Source organism: Caretta caretta, chromosome 3 (genome assembly GCF_965140235.1).
Source record: "Caretta caretta isolate rCarCar2 chromosome 3, rCarCar1.hap1, whole genome shotgun sequence".
NCBI lineage: Eukaryota > Metazoa > Chordata > Testudines > Cheloniidae > Caretta > Caretta caretta.
In genome coordinates, this window is record NC_134208.1 from 9,761,514 (window position 1) to 9,784,641 (window position 23,128).

General features: G+C 51.2%; 2 protein-coding genes across 2 annotated transcripts in view; one reads left to right on the plus strand and one right to left on the minus strand.

Annotated features, from left to right (window-relative positions):
• Window positions 1-1,663, plus strand: part of C3H8orf74 (chromosome 3 C8orf74 homolog) — a 33,588-nt gene extending 31,925 nt beyond the window's left edge. The window contains exon 4 of the mRNA XM_048846255.2: window positions 1,442-1,663. Within this exon, the coding sequence (XP_048702212.2) occupies window positions 1,442-1,663 (222 nt within the window). The remainder of the gene's footprint in view (window positions 1-1,441) is intronic.
• Window positions 1,664-16,291: 14,628 nt separating this feature from the next.
• Window positions 16,292-20,712, minus strand: SOX7 (SRY-box transcription factor 7). The gene is made up of 2 exons (XM_048845796.2): window positions 20,474-20,712; window positions 16,292-19,240 (listed from the first exon to the last, which is right to left on the minus strand). Exons 1-2 carry the CDS (start codon window positions 20,694-20,696, stop codon window positions 18,342-18,344), a joined length of 1,122 nt encoding a protein of 373 aa, XP_048701753.1. The 5' UTR covers window positions 20,697-20,712; the 3' UTR covers window positions 16,292-18,341.
• Between the last annotated feature and the right edge of the window lie 2,416 nt (window positions 20,713-23,128).

Genomic DNA, 23,128 nt, shown 5'->3' on the forward strand with positions numbered 1-23,128 from the left:
ACTAAACTAAATCCATTTGGAAAAAGCTAAAAGAAAAGTACATTCCACCACTGATGCTGCTTGTTCGCGTTTTACTGAGCTTGGACAGTGAATCTGGAGAGATCAGAGTCAACTCCCCTGTTCTCCTGCCCTCACACAATGCCCCTGTGTTAGAATGTCCCAACCCCACTTTTTAACCAAGCTTAACTGGTGGGTACTAAACTACTTGAGAGTGACCCTTTAATAGAGGCGATGGTCCTGAGGCTTTGTCCACAACTTTAATTCTTGATCCCACCCTGTATTCATCACATTCACGTCTTTTGGTGCAAGAGCATTCAGTTCCCACCCAAGCACTGAACTCCTGCTGATGTCAATGGGAGTCTTGGGTGTGCAAAAAAATGCAGAATTAGGTTCTTTATGGCTAGGGTATGTATTGGGCTGCCACTTCTCGTCTCATTCCATAACCAGCTGTGAAGAGTTTGTAACACTTAGGGGGGAAAGTACATTAACCCACCTCAGCTTGCACTTCAGGTTCTCAGCCCAGGAGCAAATCGTTTTGGAAATTTAATTAAATTCTAACGAGGCACTTTTATTATTGGGCCATCTGTCTCGTGGAATTAATGTACAATAATGTGCAGGTGGCTAACTGCTCCGTTGGCAAGTTCAAGTAAAGCAGAGATGAGCTTCCCAAATCAGCTTTTGAACTCACGCAAACAACAGAAAAAAGCAACAAGGCAGGTCTAACTGCTTCTTTAAGCACCGCAAGTCCCTTACGTGGGTCAGTCCAAATATAGGACTGGAAACTCCCTCCACATTTTCTTCATGGCTCTCAGTGGGGTGGGGGTCTTGCTCCTCCTCTCTGAGGAATCAGCCGGGGTGAGGGGGAGTTGGTCCACAGATTTGATTAGATCTCAGGAGATCTGGTGGTGGCCTGGGTCATCTGCATGGAGGCCTCTGTCATACTGACAATAAATGCAACACCCTGTCCTTCTGTGCTGTCTCCGAGCCCCTCCCCAACCTTCTTGGCAGCGTGGCTTCGATGAAGCAGTATGCCCATGTGTTTGCCCTCCCCTCCCCAACCTGGGGTTTCAGAGTGTAGAGGGAAACCTGCCTTCAGAGTCATCTGTGACACATGCAGAGAATTTCTGCAGTGGTAAGTGGAGGGTGCTGCTCTGGAGAATGGCCACCTCCCAGGCATGCCCAGGCCCGCACCTTCTCCAGCAGCAGATCCAAAGCCTCACCGAGCTGCCTAGAAGAGCTTTCCACCAGGCTGGGGGAAGGGTAATGCTGCTACACAGGGGCACCTCACCACCTTTTCTGCTCCCCCTGCCCCCTCCTTCATTCATTGCCAGCTTGGCCCAGGATCAGTTCAAAGGGAATGGCCCCTTTGTAATGTAATACAGGTAGTAAAAAGAGAGATGAAATGAACCACTGCCCTCCTCCTCTTCCGCTTGCTCTTCAGATTTTGGAGACCCTAGTGAAAGAAGTGATCGGGATCCAGATCCAAGCTCTCCATGAGATCCTGCAGACTGAGATCCAGACCACCTTCGAGATCCTGGAGCTGAGACTCCAGAAGAGGGCCCTGATCCTGAGCCCTCCTAGCCCCTATCCCCCACCTCCCTCTCTTGAAGAACGAGCAAAGAAGTCACCCAAAGCTCAGCAGCAGAAAACAAAGAAGAAGTGAGGAGATGCGGGTTGGTGTAGCACTTGGCAGAAATCCCTGACTGACCTGTAATAACCGTGGATTGTGCTTTTCAGTCCTGAAGACCATATCACCTGCCCTGGGTTTTAAACGCTCGATCCATAGCTTGATGCTGGTCTGTTTGTTCACCTTTCCCTGGCTGGAATGGGTCAGTGGGACTGATGAGCTAGTAATATGGAATGAGCATAGCTTTGGGAGCTACAACTTTATTGTCCCCTTAACAGCTTCCTGGTGCAACGTTGGCCCTCTGAATTTGGCAATAAAGACCAAGAGACCCGTCTAACAACTGTATGGCCTGACTCTCCTTGACATTATTCCGCTGACTTCCCTGAGGCATGGGAATCGGGCAATCCGGGGGTCATCTAGTGCCTCTGGTTGGGCCTGGCTGCATGCCCTTGCATGAGTCACTCACTATTGCTATGCCTCACCTTACCCATTTGTAAAAGAGGGTTGATAAGGATCATAATAATACCCACAAGCTAGGGGCGACGTGAGACCTAGTGCAGGAACTCTGAGACCCTCACACGAAAGGTGAGCAAAGTATTAGTATTCCTCACTCCCATCAATTGTTTAATCTCTAGAAGCCTCAGGGCTGTTAAACTCTGCCCTCTAGGGGTGCATGACGGGTCCTTGTCCATGACTCAGTATCACCAGCTCCAGCGATTCTGGGTATTTTTGTCCATTTCATGAAACCTGATGAAAGGCCCCGGTGTATGAATACTCCCATATTCAAAACGGCCACTGTCCCCAATTACGGTCAACGGGACTAAAGCCAGCAAAAGGGCACTGTTTACCTACAGCCTATCTGCACACGCAGGCAGCCCTTAATAGAGCTGGCTGCCATCTCCCACTGTTTTCAGTGAGATTGAAGCCAGGCCCGGAGAAGATGGCTGCCACACTCTGGTTCAGGGGCCTGGACAGGACATAGGGAGTGTGAGAAACAGTAGAGATGCTGTGAAAGGGGGATGGGACAGTGAGGGGGAGCAGGAGGCAGATTTAGAGGCTGCAGGAGGATGTGGGGACAGCAGGGAGTCTGAGGGGTGCAGGAAGATGTGGGAGGGAAGGAGGGAGGTGGAGGCATCTACAGGAGGATGGGGGGGCAGGAGGGAGGCTGAGGGGGGGCAGGAGAATGTGGGAAGGAAGGAGGGAGGTGGAGGCACCTATAGAGGGATGGGGGGCAGGAGGGAGGCTGAGGGGTGCAGGGGAATGTGGGAGGCTGAGGGCTTGCAGAGGACAGTGATGGGCTGGGAGAAGAGGGGATGGAATGGCCGCTCCCCCAGCCTGGGGGTTGTGGTGGGGAAGGAGAGTCCCCTCCAAGCAGCCAGGGGAAGGCAGCATTGACAACTCTCCTGAACTGATCGCAGGTCACAGGATTTTGGCGCCTACAGGAGGAGCTGTCGTGATGACACCAGAGGGGCTGGGCACGTGGCCAGAGCTCTGTGCGACTGCGACAGCCTCAGGGCTGAGGACACAGACCTGCCCTGCCGCTGAGCCCTGCCTTCATGTATGTCCCTAGAGCAGAGGGAGGGTCCTGGGGCTGCGGGAGGCAGGGGACGAGGGGGAAGTTGGGGCTACTGGGTCCCAAGCAGAGACGTCCTGGGGCAGCAGGAAGGAGAGACGTGTTGTTGCAGGCTCAAGACAGGAATAAGAAACGCATGGCAGTTCCCATTCTCAGGGGTGAGGCGAGGGTAAGTGGAGACTCCATCTGAGCAGCCAGGGAGAGGTGAGGATTTTTGAGTGCCATTAAAAATCCCCTCAGTTTTCACTTAAAATGCTGCCACTGCAGTGAGTCGGTGCCGACACCCAGGGGCGGGGTGCTCCTGTTGCTGTAGGTAACCCACCTCCACAAGCAGTGGCAGCCAGGTTGACGGAAGAATTCTTCTGGCGACCTAGCGCTGTCTGCATGGGGACCTGGGTTGGTTTAACTAGGCCACTCGGGGTGCGTGTGAAGTTTTCACACCCCTGACCAACATACTTAAACTGACCGAATTTTCTAGTGCAGACCAGGCCTGCCTTTGCAACGATCACAGAGACTTTGGCAGAGGAACAGAGGGGAGTCAACAGACAGATTAAAAACCATGGTTTGACTTTTTAAGAAAAATCTCGTGATTTGAGGGTCAATCTCATGATGTTGGAGGGGCTGAGTCGGGATTTTTGCTCTCACGCGGTTGGCAATACTTATGACTGGGACCCGGAGGTGCTACAGACATACAAAGAATAGAGGAACAGCATGAGGTGGAGCACAGAACTCAGCCACGGGGACATGTGGACTCTGGTAGCTGTGAGACACCTTTGTGCCTCCCTGAGTCTGGGCCGCTGGAGAGGCCTCTGGTGTGACTTAGAAACCTCTGGGGGCCTGTCTACATTACAGCAGCCGTCCTGGACTGAAGCACTGCCCAGAACCTGCGTAGTGATGCATGCTGCAGCCCCAGCACACCCCCAGGTCACATCCCGGCCTGTCCCCTACTCCTGCCCTTGCAAGGCAGTACCCAGGAAGCAGCCTTATCGCTGTCTTTCACGGTGCCTGTGGGTATGTCTCTACACTGCAATAAAAGACCCACAGTGACTGGCCTGGGTTAGCTGACTCAGTCTTATGGGGTTTGATCTGCAGGGCTATAAAACTGCAGTGCAGATTTCAGGCTCAGGCTGAGGGCCAGGCTCTGAGACCCCTTGGGGAGGGTCTCAGAGCCCGGGCTCCATTTTATAGACGGGGAGGTGAGTCACAGAGGGTATGTCTACACTGCAGCTGGGAGTGAGCCTCTCAGCCTCACTGGACAGACTCGCGCGAGTGCCATTCAAGCTTTGGCTGAAACATCCCAAAAAATTCAGACTGTGGCAGACACCCAGTATGGGAAAGTTCAGGCCAAATGGTTAAAGTTTTGCAAAATTATCAGCAATTGAAAATAGGGTCTTATAATGGAAAATGTCAGGTAACCTTCATAATAGGTGGTGTCATAGGCGCTGACTCCATGCGTGCTCCGGGGCTGGAGGACCCACGGGAAAAAAATAGTGGGAACTCGGCACCCGCTGGCAGGCCCTGCGAATCAGCTCCTCCCCCTCGCCTCCCGCCCACCACTGATCAGCTGTCTGTCCAGGCAGGCAGGAGGCGCTGGGGGAGGAGGGGGAGGAGCAAGGGCAGGAAGAGGCGGAGCGAAGGTGGGGCATGCTCAGGGGAGGGGTGGAACGGGGCGGGAAGAGTGGGGCGGGGCGGAAAGAGGTGGGGTGGAGGCGGAGCGCGGGCGGGAAGAGGTGGCGGGGCCTTGGGGGAAGGGGCAGAGTGGGGGCAGGGCCTGGGGCCGTGTGGGGATCGAGCACCCCCAGGGAAATGAGAAAGTCGGCGCCTGTGGGTGGCGCTACCAGTGCCACCTATAATTATATCTCTAAGTATAATGTTATAATTTCGTATTTTCCCACATTTTATGTTTAGTTCTTTAAGTTTTGCCTGGACTTGTTTCCTGGCTTTCTGATGTTTTTAATCCCTCTGCACCCCACACCACCCAGCTTAGTTATTGATACGTATTTATAGCCCCTAAGTATTAGCTTAATGCTTTGTTGTCACTGAATAACAATAATACTTCCCCCTTTGACAGCACCTTTCATCCAAGAATCTCTAAGTGCTTTAAGAATATTACTTAAACGAATGAACGAATCAAACCTCCCAGGATCTCAGTGAGGCAGACATCATGCTACGCCGCATACGTGGGGTGAACCGAGGCATGGAGACACGCCCTATGTCACCCAGGCAGTAAGTGGCGGAGCTGGGATTCCTGACTCTTGCTGTAACCTGTAGGCCAAACGTCTTTCATTGTTCATTTGGATAAAATGTTCTACTGTCAATCAGTACCAGAAACAAATCTGAACTCCACACAGTGGAAGGGATTGGCCATTATCTTTGAAAACTCATGGTGATCAGGGGAAGTCCTGGATGACTGCAAAAAGGCTAAAGTAGTGCCCATCTTTAAAAAAGGGAAGAAGGAGGATCCTGGGAACAACACGCCAGTCAGCCTCACCTCAGTCCCTGGAAAAATCATGGAGCAGTTTCCTCAAGGAATCAATTCTAAAGCACTTAGAGGAGAGGAAAGTGATCAGGAATAGTCAGCATGGATTCACCAAGGCCAAGTCATGCCTGACTAATCTAATTGCCTTCTATGACGAGATAACTGGTTCTGTGGATGAAGGGAAAGCAGTGGACGTGTTGTTCCTTGACTTTAGCAAAGTTTTTGACATGGTCTCCCACAGTATTCTTGCCAGCAAGTTAAAGAAGTATGGGCTGGATGAATGGAGGATAGAAAGTTGGCTAGATTGTCGGGCTCAACGGGTAGTGATCAATGGTTCCATGTCTAGTTGGCAGCCGGTATCAAGTGGAGTGCCCCAAGGGTCAGTCCTGGGGCCGGTTTTGTTCAATATCTTCATAAATGATCTGGAGGATGGGGTGGATTGCACCCTCAGCAAGTTTGCAGATGACACTAAACTGGGAGGAGAGGTAGATACGCTGGAGGGTAGGGATAGGATACAGAAGGACCTAGACAAATTGGAGGATTGGGCCAAAAGAAATCTGATAAGGTTCAACAAGGACAAGTGCAGAGTCCTGCACTTAGGACGGAAGAATCCAATGCACCGCTACAGACTAGGGACCGAATGGCTCGGCAGCAGTTCTGCAGAAAAGGACCTAGGGGTTACAGTGTATGAGAAGGTGGATATGAATCAACAGTGTGCCCTTGTTGCCAAGAAGGCCAATGGCATTTTGGGATGTATAAGTAGGGGCATTGCCAGCAGATCGAGGGACGTGATCGTTCCCCTCTATTCGACACTGGAGAGGCCTCATCTGGAGTACTGTGTCCAGTTTTGGGCCCCACACTACAAGAAGGATGTGGAAAAATTGGAAAGAGTCCAGCGGAGGCAACAAAAATGATTAGGGGACTGGAACACATGAGTTATGAGGAGAGGCTGAGGGAACTGGGGATGTTTAGTCTACGGAAGAGAAGAATGAGGGGGGATTTGATAGCTGCTTTCAACTACCTGAAAGGGGGTTCCAAAAAGGATGGCTCTAGACTGTTCTCAATGATAGCAGATGACGGAACGAGGAGTAATGGTCTCAAGTTGCAGTGGGGGAGATTTAGGTTGGATATTAGGAAAAACTTTTTCACTAGGAGGGTGGTGAAGCCCTGGAATGGGTTACCTAGGGAGGTGGTGGAATCTCCATCCTTGGAGGTTTTTAAGGTCAGGCTTGACAAAGCCCTGGCTGGGATGATTTAATTGGGGATCGGTCCTGCTTTGAGCAGGGGTTGGACTAGATGACCTCCTGAGGTCCCTTCCAACCCTGATATTCTATGATTTCTATGATTTCATGGCGCTTCTCGGCAGACAAGCCATCTGCATTGTAACAGCCACTGTTCAGCTGGCACTGTACGACACCCAAGAAAAGAAGGATCTAGCAGGCTATGGAGATCAAATGTCTCTTCTTCCCAAGAGCTGGTCCCTCCAGATCAGGGCTTCGGGACATTAGGGGCCCGATCCAAAGCCTGCTGCAGTCAGTGAGACTCTCTGCATTGGTCTCAATGGGTTTTGGATCAGGATGTAAGGGGAAGCTTGTCTTGCTACTGCCCAAATTGTACCTGAGCTGTGGCTAGCACGAGGACTTCCCTCCGCAGGACTGTAAATCTAGCGCTTTTCATTTGCAGGAAATTCACAGGAAAACAGTAACCACATTTTTTAAGATCTCAGAGCAGGAAGATGGGAGCGAAAAACAGATTTTAGGGCCAGGCCCGTTAAGAAGGGAGGCGTTGCCAACCTGCTCTCCAGGGGGCCTTGCCAGCCCTGGATGGGTTCTCTCAACAGCCAGCTAGGCAGCCAGACAAGCCAGAATCTGCCATCCCCGTTGCTGTTTGGTCTCAGACACGTTTCTGGTCAGCAGCCTCCCCCGCTGCCTGGGATCCTAGGGAAGGAGCGGACAGAAATCTGACTAACCCTGTCACGTGAGCAGGTTTCCTTCCTGAGCGCACAGAATGCTTCTGATGTTTTGTTAGCTCTGAAGCTCTTGGGGCTGAGTGACATGGCAGGCGCACGGGCGCCTGCGAACGAGAGCAAACAACAACGGGTCAGGGCTGCGCTGGGCCCGGGAGCGTCTCTCCGAGGTGGTGGCTGGGCCGTGCTGGCGGAAGAGCGTGCGGCATGCGTGGGTGAATGGGCTGCAGGCAGTTCAAAGCTCCATCCGGATGCTTTTAGAACCCCGATTCTTCACCGCAACACTGTGTCCAGCAGCTTGACTGTGGTTCGGCTGCATGTCGCCTGCCACACAGGCCTCCCAAATCCACAAAACTCCCCCACGCCCGGGATGGTGTCCATGGAGATCCCCCCCAAGCTGTGAAGGAGGATGGAGAATGCTGTGGAGCTGCCCCTTTCCCTCTCCCTTATTTCAAGGCCATTTCATCTCCTTTCTTCCAGCTCCTCTCTGTGCCCCACAAGGGCGGGGGACCTCTGGCCCCCCAGATAAGGATAAGAACATAAGAACGGCCATATTGGGTCAGACCAAAGGTCCATCTAGCCCAGTGTCCTGTCTTCCGACAGTGGCCAGCATCAGATACCCCAGAGGGAGTGAACAGAACAGGTCATCATCCAGTGATCCATCTTCTGTCACTCATTCCCAGCTTCTGGCAAACAGAGGCTAGGGACACCATCCCTGCCCATGCCATTGATGGACCCTATCCTCCATGAATTTATCTAGTTCTTTTTTGAACCTCGTTATGATCTTGGCCTTCACAACATCCTCTGGCAAGGAGTTCCACAGATTGACTGTGTGTTGTGTGAAGAAATACATCCTTTTATTTGTTTTAAACCTGCTGCCTATTAATTTCATTTGCTGACCCCTAGTTCTTGTGTTATGAGAAGTAGTAAACAACACTTCCTTATCTACTTTCTCTACACCAGTTATGATTTTATAGACCTCAATCATATCCCCCCTTAGCTGTTTCTTTTCCAAGCTGAAAAGTCCCAGTCTTATTAATCTCTCCTCATACGGAAGTCGTTCCATACCGCTAATCATTTTTGTTGCCCTTTTCTGAACCTTTTCCAATTCCAATATATCTTTTTTGAAATGAGGCGACCACATCTCTTCATACAGTATTCAAGATATGGGCACACCATGGATTTATATAGAGGCAACTTGATATTTTCTATCCTATTATCTATCTCTTTCTTAATTATTCTCGGCATTCTGTTCGCTTTTTTGACTGCCGCTGCACATTGAGTGGATGATTTCAGAGAACTAGCCACAATGACTTCAAGATCTCTTTCTTGAGTGGTCACAGCTAATTTAGACCCCGTCATTTTATATGTATAGTTGGGATTATTCTTTCCAATGTGCATTACTTTGCATTTATCAACATTAAATTTCATCTGCCATTTTGTTGCCCAGTCACCGAGTTTTGCGAGATCCTTTTGTAGCTCTTCGCAGTCTGCCTGGGACTTAACTATCTTTAGGTGTGTTGAAATGTTCCACCTGTCCCCCAAAGACAGGCTTCCCGGATCATTGTTCTGATCTTACAGCTTCCAGGTGCAGCGCTAGGCAACTGAAAATGCTTAGGGTGAAATCCAGGCTCCGCCCAAGTCCACGGCAATGCTCCCACTGGCTCCAGCGGGGCCAGGATTTCACCCTATCGGCGCTCGCGGCATGGGCCAACGCGGGAGCCTGGGTTCCACCCCCAGCTCCGCAATGACTTGGTTATGTGACCTTGGCTGCGCCGCCTGTGAGGTAGGGTTAAGGAGACTGCTCACCTCTGCCAAGCACGCCAAGATCCGGATTGGAAGCCTGAAGGACTGTCACCATAAAGGACTTTGCCACACGTGCTGCTTTATCGACGACACTGTGGCCCTTCACCGCGTATACGCTACCTACTGGGAAGCAAGTCATTTACCGTCCCTCTGGGAATGGCAGAAGTGTCATTCTGATTTTCACAGCACTGTCTTGTTCTGGAGCCCAGCCCTCAAGCGTCAAAGAGAGAGAGGCGGCACAAAAGGCTCAATTACAAATAAAAAAGAGGTCCCAGCGTGGGCTCGTGTTTACAGATTTCTAGAGAAATTGTGGCATTTGCCTACTGCGTTGGGTGCCATTCCCTCTCCACCCACCAGCTGGCTTCCCCTGCTTAATACCTCCCAGAAAGATGTTCCCCACTCACAATCCCTCCACAATGCTTCTGTCACTCACTCTCATCTCACTTATTAGTTAGGGAGATCCTTTATCTCAGAGATGGGCCTGAAGACAATTTCCAGCCCTGGATGTGGGTTGGGATCAGCGTTCACAGCCTAAGCCTCTCTCTGCGACAGAATCTGAACTCCAAATGCAAACGCTGCAGTAGCTGGGAAAGTTCCCATTGGCATCTGGGTTTCACACCCGTGAGTTCAGGAGTGATCAGATTGGGGTGTTTGTTTCACACTCTCCGTTAACATGGGGTCAATCCAGAGTAACTCAACTGATTTCAGTGAAGTTACTCCAGTTTTATACCAGAGTAACTGAGTGCAGAGTCCAACCCATTGCATTCAGATTCAGACTCCTGTTCTGCCCGACCTCTGCTTCATAACAGACATGAGGGAGGGGGCCCACCGTTTGCACGTTTCAAGGAGCGCCTCTGTCCTTTGCTCTAAGGCCTTTCCCCCATTGGCAGCCAGCTCCTGCTTTGTGTCTTTGGGCCTGTTTTCATTTTCCCAGCGTTTTGACCGGGGGAGGTGAAAGGGAGCTAGCGAGGGAAAACTTGGGAGCTGCAGAATTGTATGGAGGGAGAAGTTATTTTTTTCTTGACATAAACAGCCAGGCTTTCCCTCGGCCCTTTACTTGAATCGTGAAGTAGGACCCGGACTCATAACATCCGGCAGGAGGGGCCGGCGTTATCAGGCAGGAAACACTCAGCTCTGGACACATCCTCCCCGCACTCCCTGCAGCTCTCATTGGCAGCGCTTAGCAGGAAAAGACTCAGCAGCTTGTCTCATTCCCTCCTCTTAATCAAGGGAGGGCCTGAGCCTGCTGTCCTAACTCAGGGGGAAAACTCTTATTGACCAGAATGGGAGAGCTCCTGGAGCAAGGGCTTGCTGGGCTGGTATGGGACAGGGAGATGTGGCCCCACAAACAGGAGCAAGAGAAGATCTTCATGTTACACGCCTTATTCCCCCTACAAAATTCCGCTCCGAGTGAAAGGAGAAAACAATCCTACTTCATTGTATTCACAGCATTCACCCAGTCCAATAAAACAGGGCCCTTGGCTGGGAATCAGAAGATCAGGGGTCTCCGCCACTGACTCACGGTGCAGCCTTAGGCAAATCCCTTCATCTCTCTATGCCTCTGTTTCCACACCTGTAATATAGGAACAATGATATCCGCCACTCCCTTGCAAAGCACTCGGAGATCTAAGGACCCTGGGCGGGATTGTACGCGGGGCAGCTAAACCAGTCTGCCAACCATGCAGCTGCAGCTAAACTGCTATTTTTAGCACAGGTAAGTCTACTTCAGCTGGGAATTGCACCTCCAACTCCCGTGTAGACGTGCCCATAGTAAAAGACAATCCCTGACCCAAAGAGCTTAGTGTAAGGGTATGTCTACACTACGGAGATTGTACTGGAACAGCTATGTCGCTGCAGCCCCGCAGTGTAGACGCAGCCTGCACCAACAGACGGGGAGCACCGCTACCCCAAATGAAGTTAGCCCTGTTGACAGAAGCAGTCTCCTATCAACCTAGTTGCATCTACGTGGCGGGAGGGGGGTGTCAGCATAGCTGTGCCAGTCAGGGGGTTGGGTTTTTTTCGTACCCCTGACCAACAAACTTGTTCAGTGTAGACCAGGCTTCAATAGATAACACAGACAAAGGGATCATTCTTATCCCCATTTTATAGACGGGGGAAACTGAGGCACAGAGAGGTGAAGTAACTTGCCCGGGGTCACCCAGAGAGTCCGTGGCAGCACTGGGATATGTACCCAGGTCTCCTTGACCACGAGACCACCCTTCCTTTCCAAATCCTAGAACTGCTCCGATGAGAGCCTCTCCCACCCTTGGGGACATTGCCTAGGCTTGACTGATTTTGCTATCCACGCTGCTGTTGCCTCTTACAAATCCTTCTCCTCCTGTGACGAGCAACAGGCGAACAACGGGCAACCCCACATATGGTGCTTCCGAACTGTGGGGCCCCCTTTAGGATCTCGTCTCCTTGGAGGGGACTGTGCCATGTCCAGCAGTAAACACACAGGATGCAAGAGAGTGAGGTCATTCCATACCTGCTGGGCCCACTGGCAGCAGTCAATAAACGACAGTAACATAGCTAGGTTGACTCTCACTCAACCTTTTCTCCTCTGACATCTCGGGCAGAATGAGATCTGGACAGATGTCAATCAAAGAGGCACTGAAAAGGGTTGGCGGCCCCTCCTTGCCCATAGTAGCTGAGTTAGGACAGATTCAGCTTCAGCAATTCTGGCCTCAGTGACTGAGAAGAATCACCACCTGTTCTGTGGATTTAAAGGAAATCGGTTCTCCTGGGAGGCCAGGCACATGACACACGCTAACTCCCAGACGGACTGAATTCCAGGGCTATCCGGGAAGGGTGAGGTCATGATTGCTCACAATTACTCACATTGCAACTTGCACAACAAAAATATTGACTGCAGCTTGAACGTCATATGGAAAACTGCTGCCCTGCTGGTTCAAACTGTGCGTGGGCTTTGAGACCCGTGGATTCGGCCTAAGGCGATAGGTGACTTTTTCAATTCTCCGCCTCCGCCCTCCCATCCCTGCCTTGGATCTATGTCAAAAACACCAGTAGAGATTGGGTTTGAATTACCCCGGGCACATTTTCATTTTCACTCCCCGCCCTGTCTTACCTGGAGGAGACGACCGACGCATCTTAGGAGAAGGAGATGGAGAATCGTCGCCAGCCTGGTGCAAAGACGAGGCCTCACTCTGGGTCGTTCTGGGGAGAGTGGCCAACTGCTGCAGGGGAAGGACAGACCTGCTTAGGGTATCGACGTGGAACAAGCTGCTTTCTGAGATGGCCATGTCACAAAAGCCACCACCACAATAGGCTCGTACTGGGGTCTTGTTGGTATTTGCAGCAGACAGGCCAATGACTGAGTGGACCTAGTGATGGCAGTATGTTCCTTACCACTTGCGATGGCTATTTATTTATTTTCCAGTCACCCCCATCTGAGATTGGAGCCCTACTCTGCCACGTGCTGAACGTACACATAGTGAGCGATCGAGAGTCCCTGCCCCAAAGAGGGGAAATGGTCCCTGCAGGTCTGATTTGAGAAACGTTGTTGGAGGACTGAATGGGAGGCTACCACTTGCTCATGCCCTGTTTGGCAAGTAAATAGGGGACTGTGCCCTCAGGGGTGCCATTCTGGCACCATGAAAGCCCTGGATCTAAAAATAAATTCCCAAGAGAGCTGATTTTGCAGAGTTAGCTACATAGGATGAAAACAGAGAACTCAGTTTTGCTGTGGCTATTAAGACGTTGTCAGGAGATAGGCTGATGGCACTGATCACGAATTTCTCCACTACTGAAACCACCCAAGTGACCAGGTTCTGATCCAGAAGCAGATTTTCCCAAAGTATGGGTGTGCCTAATGGGCTAGTTTTGTCTATTCTAGAGCCAGACCCATTGTTCGAATTCAGATCCAAGTTCCCCCAGCAGCAAGGTTTTTGATTCAGCCCAGCTCTGCTACAGGTAAGGTGTGTGGGTGACTCACGCTGCTTTTCCTCATGTGATTCTGCTTTAAACAAGTGGGGACAAAGTCATCCCTTCTATAACACCACAGAAGTCAGCCGAGTTAAATCAAGGATTAATTGAACTTCTGCCCTGCAAAATGGATTAGAGGGCTTAAAAAACACATTACATCTTCAGAACAATAGGTAATATGCACCGGACGTGATTTTTCTGAGATGCTGAGCACCCACAGCTCCAGGTGACGTCAATGGGAACTGGGTGGCCCAGAGAATTAGACCCAATATCTGCATTAAATACAAATAATGTAATAAATGGTTGTAACTTACCCAGAGACTCATGATTAGCCAGAATAATAGGAGCTTCGTTGGCTTGTTACAAGCCCCAAGCTCTAATTTCCTTGCAAGGCTTTGGTACGTTTGTTGTTTGTACCGTCGCTGGGCTGTGAGACCGATTCGTTTTGATAAAAGAGCAGTTTGCATCCTTGCATCTACTAGGGATCCAGACTGCCTTTAGGGGGCGCTGCTAGCCTTACCTCCTTAGACAAGTCTACTCCTAACTAGGCCTATGGTGATGTGCTCCTCGGTGGTCATTACACAATCTCTGTTCAGGAAACAAGACTCTGTCTATGAGATGGGAGGAGAAAACAGGCTGCTTCTTTACTATCAAATCAGATTGCAAGGTGTTTGGGACAGAAACACGTCTGTCTCTGTGCTTTGTGTCTGTTCCTAGCTCAATGAGGCCCAATACTGACTGGAGTATGGGTACTACTATAACCAACCCTGCTTGATCCGTTCGCAGTGTTTAAACCTGCAATCTCCAGATCTAATTGCATGAGCCCTCACTACTTCAGCTGAAAGACTACATGGGGGAGTTTCAAAAGCATTTAGGTGACTTAGAAGTACAAACCCCACTGACTTTCAATGGGGCTAGTGGGGTGGGATTTGCAGAAGCACCAATCTGACCTAGGAATAAAAGCCACCTTGCAAGTCAATGGAACTTTTGTTTTTGAAAATCTCGCTCTACATTTTGAATTTTGCATGCACCCCCTTCTCTTTCCCAGGAGCTGAATAGAACTCCTGAATCAAAGAAGCCCCAAATGTTGGGGTATTTGAAAACTAAATCCAAACGGGATTTTGCAGCTTGAGTTCACTTCCAAGCTACCCTATGAATTCGGAATCTATCCTACATTTGATAAATGGAGACTTCCTCTTATGGCTCTTCTGCTCTCGTGTGTTGAAGTCATCCCTGTCATCTGGGAGGCAGCCTGGTATTGTAGTTGGAGCGTGGAAATAGGAGTCTGGAGATGTAGGACCTAGTACTGACTCTGCTCCTGACCTTGGGCCAATTACTTAATTCCTCTATGCCTCAGTTTCCCAACTCATAAAATGGGGTTAGGAATATCAGCTATGCTGGAGTGTTGTGAGGGTTAATTCACTCATGGTCGCAAAACATCTTGAATGTGCAAAGTGCTCCTTCTGGCATAGTTCCCTCTATACCATGTGCACAGAATTTGAGCGTAGTATATTGTGTCCCTAATACCCATCAAAACTCACTTGAACAATACAGATGCATCATGGCCACAGAAGTGTGTATGCTGAGGAGCAGAAACAAAAGAAAAGGCTGTGTCAGTGAGCGATGGCTTTCTATGTAGCTTTCCTTCGTGTCGGTCACCCTTCTGGCCTCGTTGTATAGATATTCGGGCATCATGAGAATGCTTGGTCGGGAGCATATAAAGCTGGTGAAATTGATTAGTTTGGACTCCCCTAAGACTCAATCCTCTCAGAATTCATAGTCACCCGTTACAAGATGTCTCGGAAAACTGGCTCCTGCCCCATGGATCTGAGGGCAAGAAAGAGGCCTTACAGAGGTATATGAGTCCATGGACCCTATTTCAAAGTCCGTACAAGGCAAAGCTTCAAGTAAAGTTTTGCATGAATGGGCTATAGGTTTGGCCTGCAGGATCAGGTCCATGATAAGGGCTAAACTCTCATCAGTTACACCAGTTGAGTAGAGAGGAATCTGGCTTTGTCTGGAGAGCTCTTCACCCACTATGTTTCAGAGTTACAATTTAAAACCTATCTATCATACCCCACTGCGTTTCTTACCTTCCCTCTTCCACACTTGTTACATTTCACCCACAACTTCACCTTTGGAGACTATTCATCCTGATTCTCAGTTACACCAAGGCCCCTTTACATCACTCTGGCAATGTAAAGAAGGGCTCATAAGGGGTGTAAATGTTTAGTATCCTTAGTGCAAATAAGAACCATGCCCTACAGACTCATATTATACTCAGCAAAACAGTCCACATATTTTGAGGTCCACTCCTATGCCACATCAATAGTAAACTCCCCATTAACTTCAGTGGGCCCCCCAAATTGTGCCTGACTTAGGTCCTGCAATCCTTGCCTACACAAAGGGGGGAGGGATAGCTCAGTGCTTTGAGTATTGGGCTGCTAAACCCAGGGTTGCGAGTTCAATCCTTGAGGGGGCCATTTAGGGATCTGGGACAAAAATTGGGGATTGGTCCTGCTTTGAGCAGGAGGTTGGACTAGATGACCTCCAGAGGTCCCTTCCAACCTTGATATTCTATGATTCTATGAAAACTCTGATATCAAAGGGCGCTTTGGATAAGCGGGAATGCGCAATCAGGTCCCTTAAAGAGATTTCCACTGATACATTGGGATGGGAAAAAATACTTCAAATTGTGACATAAATTAGTCCCGGATAAAGTATTACACAATTTTTAAAGATAGCCGCAGGCCTTTTTTATTTCAAAAAAGAAACTGATGTAGAAAAGTTTGGCTGAAAATTAAAAAAACCCCAACACACCATCGAGCACAATAAATGCTTCCCCTTTGAACAGTTTTGTCCAGAACTACAGCAATCTAAATGATAAAATAGTCATTGTATAAAAACATATTTATTTAAATTAAATATTTTATGCGAACTCATATCTACACGCATTCAAAATGCATAAGAGTCACACACAAAAAGAGATGGAAAGTGTTAGCTTAAAAGTTGTGGTTTTTTTAAAGAATTATTTGCAATTATATTATCATTTGCAATTAATTACGCACTCAGGATTGAAACCAAAAAATCATAACCACGCTACTAACTAATCATAACCAAATGTCATACTGTAATGCTAAGATTAATCATGATACATAACTGATTTAAAATAAAATGTCATCTTTATGAAAAAAGAGCAATACAAAATATGACGGGGAAATAATGGAACATACAAATCAATGTACAGCTTTATTACAAGCAATAATATACTGATGGAAAGAGGAACGGGCATTTCATTTCTAAACATTAAGTATTTGCCTTCAAATGATGCTTGATACAAATGTGTGTCTGCTATGTATCACCTCTTTTCCAAAGTGCTCATCACAATAAATTCTTTCCAGCTGTGGCTGCAGGTCGAGGGGACATGATGGGATATTACTCAGGTTCGTGGCCTTCAGAGTAGCTGTTACGAAGGCCACTAGCCTGGCTACGTACATGGGAAATTACTTGTAGTGACTCAGGCAGGGACCAATCTTGGTTCCATTTAACTCAGTGAAAGCAGGATCAGAGCCCAGTGAAACTCTGTTTAAAGAGAAGTCAAGCTGAATTTTATGGAGTGCGCAAATTTCAGCTTCAAACAGAAGCTCAGCCGCAACCTTCACACTGGAGCAGCTAGCAGTCAGTCCATTATCACAAGACCACACTGTGTCACGGCACTGCAGTTCCAGTTATTGTGAACCTCCCACTCAAGTTGTTCAGGGTTGGGGCGGTGGGGCGCGGGTGTGTGTGTATGGAAATGACATCAGGATTCCACCCTGGGCCAGATCTTTCCTTCCTTACACTCCCAGGGTTCCCACTGAAATCCACAAAACGTTCCAGGAGCCAAAGGGACACAGAGCGGGGCTATGTGGGTGCAACAGATTAGATTAGATGCCTTTGCAGACACAGGACCAAATACACAGCTGGCACTAGGGATTGCAAGTCCAGTGACTTCACTGGAGTTGCATTCCTTATGCTAGTGCACTCTCAGAAACTCCCAGCCACTTCCGTGAAACTGTTGAGTACACAGGGAATGCAAGACCAGGCCAACAGAAAACACACACAGCTATGCATGAAAGCCACAGAGCTCTCTCTGGTTAAAGCTCTTCACATAGCGTAATTACGGGAGAACAGGACATTTATGATCCCCTGATCATATTCTCTCTGTACAGCAACAGCTGGTTGTGACAGCCACCATCTTAGCCAATGCTGCGACTGGAATTGGAAACCTGCATTACTGAACACTGGAGTGACTACAGCTTGACAAGCCAGGTTCTGTAGGTAGGGGGCAGTCACGGAGTCACACCAGCAGGCCCAGAAGGCGGCACACGCTGACCAGAGGGTTACATTAACTCATTTGCCACATCTTTGCTTTTCCCCCCATCCCTACCACAACGGCAAAGAGCTACATAGAACAAGACACAGGGGTTGACTTTTCAGAGGAGCCGAGACTCTGCAGCCCCCAGGGGATCCAGCCGGCGTTGAGGGAGCTCTGGCCCAGATCCAGGAAGTTAGGAGTCTAAATACCTTTATGGAGCTGGGCCTCAGTGCCACTGAAAAATCAGACCCATCGTCCAAAGACTCGCCACGCTTATCAAATAAATCGGTAGGAGGACTGTAGCCAGTGACCAGCTGGCTTGGAAAAGGGACTTGACCACAGACCTTTTCTGAAGCAGGATATCAAATACCTTTTAAAGCAGGATACTTAATATTGATGCCAGTGGATGTCTGAGAAGCAAAATCCATTACCTAGGACAGAGAGGAGGCTCCAAAGCTGTTTCAGTTCTGACTTGGCAACCCTGAGGTGAGGAGCAAGGTGCCCACCAGCTGTTGCGGCCCTGGAGCCACGGCCAATAATACTGTAGGGTCTGTCCGTGGCCAGTCCTCAGGCCCTGCTCCTTCTGGCCTAGGAGACACGGTAGTTGTTGTAGTAGGTAGCAGTGGCATCTGCTAGGACGGAGATGAGGCTAGTCTCTGTGGAGGGTGAGCCACCTGCAACCTGAGACACCTGGGCGTCTCCATTGGTTATCACCCCGCTGCGGTCTGAGTGGCCGGGAGCGCTGAGATACTGGTCAAACTCATTGCGGTCCATCTCCCCCAGAAGTTCTGCTTGGCTCAGCTGGTCCAGGCTGTCAAAGCCATGGTGTTCAGGGGGTGGGGAGAGCTGACCAAGATGGGCATGGAGGCTGTGGGGGTGGATGGGGTGGAAAGCTGGCGTGTAGTAGGTGGGAGGAGGAGGGGGGCAGCTGGGGATTGGGGGGATCATGGAGGTGCTGGGCTGAGGGATGGACATGGGGCCAAGAGGATGGTGGTTACACTGGAGAGGGCTGGTGGAGTACTCTGGAGAATAAGGGGCCCCAGTCATATGGGGGTGGTGATGCTCCTCCGGGCAGGGGGAGGAGAAGAAGCTCTGCTCAGGGTCTATCACATCCAAAGGGGACATCTCAGGCGGGGTGGGCAACCCGTAGGGGTAGGTGTCCATGTTGGTGCTGCCGCCGCTGGCCTGGGCTTCCCTGTAGCCCCTGATGCTCTGCAATACTGGGCCAGGCGAGTACTCACCCTGCCCCTCCTTTTCCCCCATTGTCCTGCCGCAGGCCCGCTTCTCCAGCCCCGAGTTCTGATCCCTGGAGAGGTTCCCCAGCAGAAAGCCTGGATCCACCCGCTTGCAGATCCGCTTGACCTGTTTCTTCCTCCTGGGCCGGTATTTGTAGTTGGGGTAATCTTGCATGTGCTGAACCCTCAGTCTTTCCGCCTCCTCCACGTAAGGTCTCTTCTGGGAAGGGCTCAGAGATTTCCAGGACTTGCCTGCAACCAGGAAGGAACAAAAATCCCCTTAGAATCCACAGCTGAGGCACCTGTGCTGGGCAAGGAGGGGCTGTTCCCCTAAGCACCCAGAGAGCGCTGGCTGGGACCCAGGAACAGAGCCTCGTCCTGTAGAAACCAGTGGTCAGACACCCACTGAATCCTCAATACAGGGATACGACCCTACACAAAATACTGGGTCGAGGGGAGTGTATGAATCCTACAGATCTAGTGAGTGGGACCTCCCCAGGAGAGCAAAATATTAAGAGGTTGGAGTGGGAGGGATACCCCCACGTGTGGCTTGCATTCCCTTTCCTCTTTAATCAGATGCTCACTGACTCGCCTGCTTCAACTAAATTGCAGCCCTGCCCAAGCTGCGGAGAAAGCCCCTTGGTTTTGTAATTAGACCAAGCCGAGTTCCTGCACCTGGGGGGGGGGGGGGGGCAACTCATTTCGTGCCAGAGTCTGAACGCGAAATAAAAGGAAACAAGTGCCGGGTGGCAGTTTCCAAGGGGAGAGATGGAAATAATCGGCCCGTTCCCCACAGAGACTGGGGGGGGGGGGGGGGGGCTGGACACATGTAGAGATGCGACGTTTTTAAAACAAATTCACAAAAGTTCATTACACTTTTGGAAACAACCCGGGACGATAAATGGCTGTCGTCAGTTTGGCCAGATTTGGGCAGGGTAATTCCCCCCCCCCGCCTCCCCTCTAATCACAAAAGTGGAGAAAAGAAAAAGAAAAAGACCAAAGAAATCACTGGTTTTGTTTTGAGGAACAATCAATCATCGCCCTGAAGATCGGTTTCTCCTGGGTCTGGCGAACGGGGCGGATTGACGAGCGAGCAAAACTAATGCAACGTGACAACTTCGACCCGGAAAATAACCCGGGTCAGGGACTTCTAACCCGCTTTGCTCCGGCCCCAGAGGCGGAGCGGAGTCCCCGCCGGGTTCCCCAACCCCAGCCAGGGACACCGGAGAGACACAGCCCAGAAGCGGGGCTGCCCGCGGTGTCGTGCCGGGCGAACACCTGCTTTTGTTTTGGATCCCCGAGTCCAGCCCGGCAGGGGAGGTCACAGCGGCGGCTGGGGTTAGGGTCGAGCCCGGGGGCAGGAGCGGGAGGCTCCCCCCGCCCCACACACACCACCCCGCAGCTCCGACCCTGGTCTCTCCGGGGGGCAGCGGGGGACGGATCCCGGCCGCCAGCCCCGCGGGCAGCCTGGGGGCCCCGGCTCACCGAGCATCTTGCTGAGCTCCGCGTTGTGCAGGTCCGGGTTCTGCACCGCCAGCCGCTTCCTCTCGTCCTTCGCCCACACCATGAAGGCGTTCATGGGTCTCCTGATGCGGGTCTCCGAGCCCTTGTCCCCCGCGGAGCGGTGCGCGGCCGGCGGGGAGAGCCCCTCCGGGAGCTCCCCATCCAGGCTCTCGGACCACGGGTAGGAGCCCAGCAGGGAAGCCATGACCCCCCGCTTCGCCCCTGGCCCCCTAGCGCTCCCCGCCGCCCGGCCTCGAGTCCCCCCTGCAGCGCCTGGGGCTCCCCGCCTGCCGCCCCCCTCCCCCTCTGGCACCGTAATCCAGGGGGCCCCCGGCCGAGCTGCACCCTGCAGCCCGGGCTCTGTATTTATGAGCTCCTCCGAGGAGCTTCCTCCAATGACACCGAAGGTGCCTGCGGCTCCTCCTCGTTTTCAAACTCCGGCGCCCCAGCCAGGAGGCCTGTGAGAAACTTCTCCCTGCAACCTGCCCGCAGCAGAGGGGCTGGCTCAGCCCCAAGGGGGAGCCCGCCCCCGGCTTTCCAGTTCTCCCCCATCCCTCCGCCAGGTGGATCTTCTCCCACCTCGGATTGCTGGGGCGCCCGCCCCGGGGCTCCCTTCTCCTGCCCCAAGGGAACAACGGCAACCAAGCGGGCAAGGATCCAGCTCCCCAGGTCAGCCACAGAGCAAGTCTGGTGCTGGGGACGGGGGACAAGCGTCCAGGTTCAACAGCCAGCTGGCTGTTGCAGCCAGCAAGAAAGTAACGGAGGGGAGAGCAAGGGTATGAAAGCTGCGATTTGGGCCCCGCTGGCCAGCTTTGGTCGAAAGAGGGAAGACAAGAAGACTCTGAGCTTTCGAAAATTCTCCGGCCTTAGTCTGATTGCAAATTCAGAATAAAACGAAGGAGGCCTGGTTTTAACTAACACACACACGTTCTGTCTGATTCCAGCATCTCAGGGCCCTCTGCAAAGCGGAAAAATCACATTACCCTTTACTGGCAATGTAGGGAGACTGAGGCACAAATAAGCGACGTGACTTGACCAAGGTCCAGTTGCAAATCAGATGCAAAACCACTCACGCCCTAGCCCCCGCCACTAGACCGCGCGGGCGGTTTGTCTGACAGTGCTGATTTCTGACTGGTCAGGTGGGCCCCAGACCCGAGGAAATCTCCGCAGAGCTGCAGTGTGGACGCCTACGGGCTGCAGCCCAACAGAAACCAGCTGAAGGCACCTGACAGCCTTACAGGGACCTTTAACTAGACGGAGCCCGACAGCCCTTGCAAGCTGCTGGGCGACCTACCCCGAGATGTTTATGCACTTTGCATGAGCCTCAGATTCACCATGCAAACAATGAATGAGGGGCCAACGCCCCCCAAAGGGGCCCTGAAGGCGACCTGGGTTTTGTTGCTCACCAAGGCACACGATGGCCCAAGCAAAGCCCAGCCTCCTGCTTTCCCGAGACACTTGGAGCACGTCAAAAGAAGGGCCTCTGAGGGAGGCAGGAAAAGCCAACAAGCCTAAAAGAAACCAAGACACACCCTGGTCCCCCCCACACCCCACTACAGATTCCCCCTTCTCTCTCCAGAAGCATGGATTTGCCCTCTACAATCCAGCCGCGCTGCCCCCCAAAGAGAAGCTAAAAGGTGTAAGGTTTTGTCTCCTTGACAAACCCCCTGGTAATGTGCACCCCGGCGCATCGCCTGCTTGGAAATCCAGGATGTGTCAAGTCAAAATAGCATCACTCCAAAGGTGTTGCTTAAAAAAATAAATAACCCAAGAGCCAACAGCAGGTGCTGCTTGTCCAGAAGAGAACTAGGGATGAGTTTTAAGAATTGTTCGGAAAGTTTCAGCCAGAAACGGTGGGGGTCTAAATATCCCCCCCACCCCCAAAGGCACTAGAGACCGAGGTGCAGCCACCCCCGGCCCGCAAAGGAATCTGAAAGCCTCGCCTCCTCTCGGGCTAGCCAGGGTCAGAAGAAATAAAAGCCAGCACCTCTGGCCTCACTGAAACGGTTCTAGTTAGGCCCTGGGTTCCTTTATGATTCTGACCCCCTGACACGACTTACAGCACTTCAGCCGCTCCCGTTTGAATGATGGTGGATTTCCTATTTGTGCTGCCAGACAGCGAGCTGGACAGGACCCGAGCTGGGGAGGCATTTCCTTCAGCTGGGTGATAGAGGCGTGTAAAAGTATCAGGGAATCAGGCACTTGGAGCCTTTGGCTGCTCTGCGCGGAGAGTCCCAGCGAGACCCGGGTGTTTGGACAGGTGGGCCGCTGACAGCGACTTCCAACACGTGTCTCCGGTTCTGTTGACACGCGCCAGATTAACGGTGATCTAAAGCCTGGTATGTAAACGTGTTGTGCGGGACCAAGATCCGGCTCAGTTTCCTGATCCCTAGTACACTCCTCTGTACATAATCTGACATTATTTCGAGCTCTTAAAAGAAGAATTTTATTAGGACGACTCTGGGGGCAGAGTTGCTAGAGAAACGTTGTGGGAAGTTGTTCCAACACCCTACAAAAGCAACTGCCCTGATGAGGCTCTCTCGGTAACCAAAATACTTTAAAAACTGCACAGAAACATCAACATTTTCCAAGGGAAACTGATTAAATCTAGTTATTTACAAGTGGGTTTGATCTCAG

Bases quoted from the DNA above. Each gene is read 5' to 3' on its own strand.
- SOX7 (XM_048845796.2), bottom strand. From the start codon at position 20,696: ATGGCTTCCCTGCTGGGCTCCTACCCGTGGTCCGAGAGCCTGGATGGG. The intron at 19,241-20,473 runs GTGAGCCGGGGC...TCCTGGTTGCAG, and splicing joins GGAGCTCAGCAAGATGCTCG to GCAAGTCCTGGAAATCTCTG.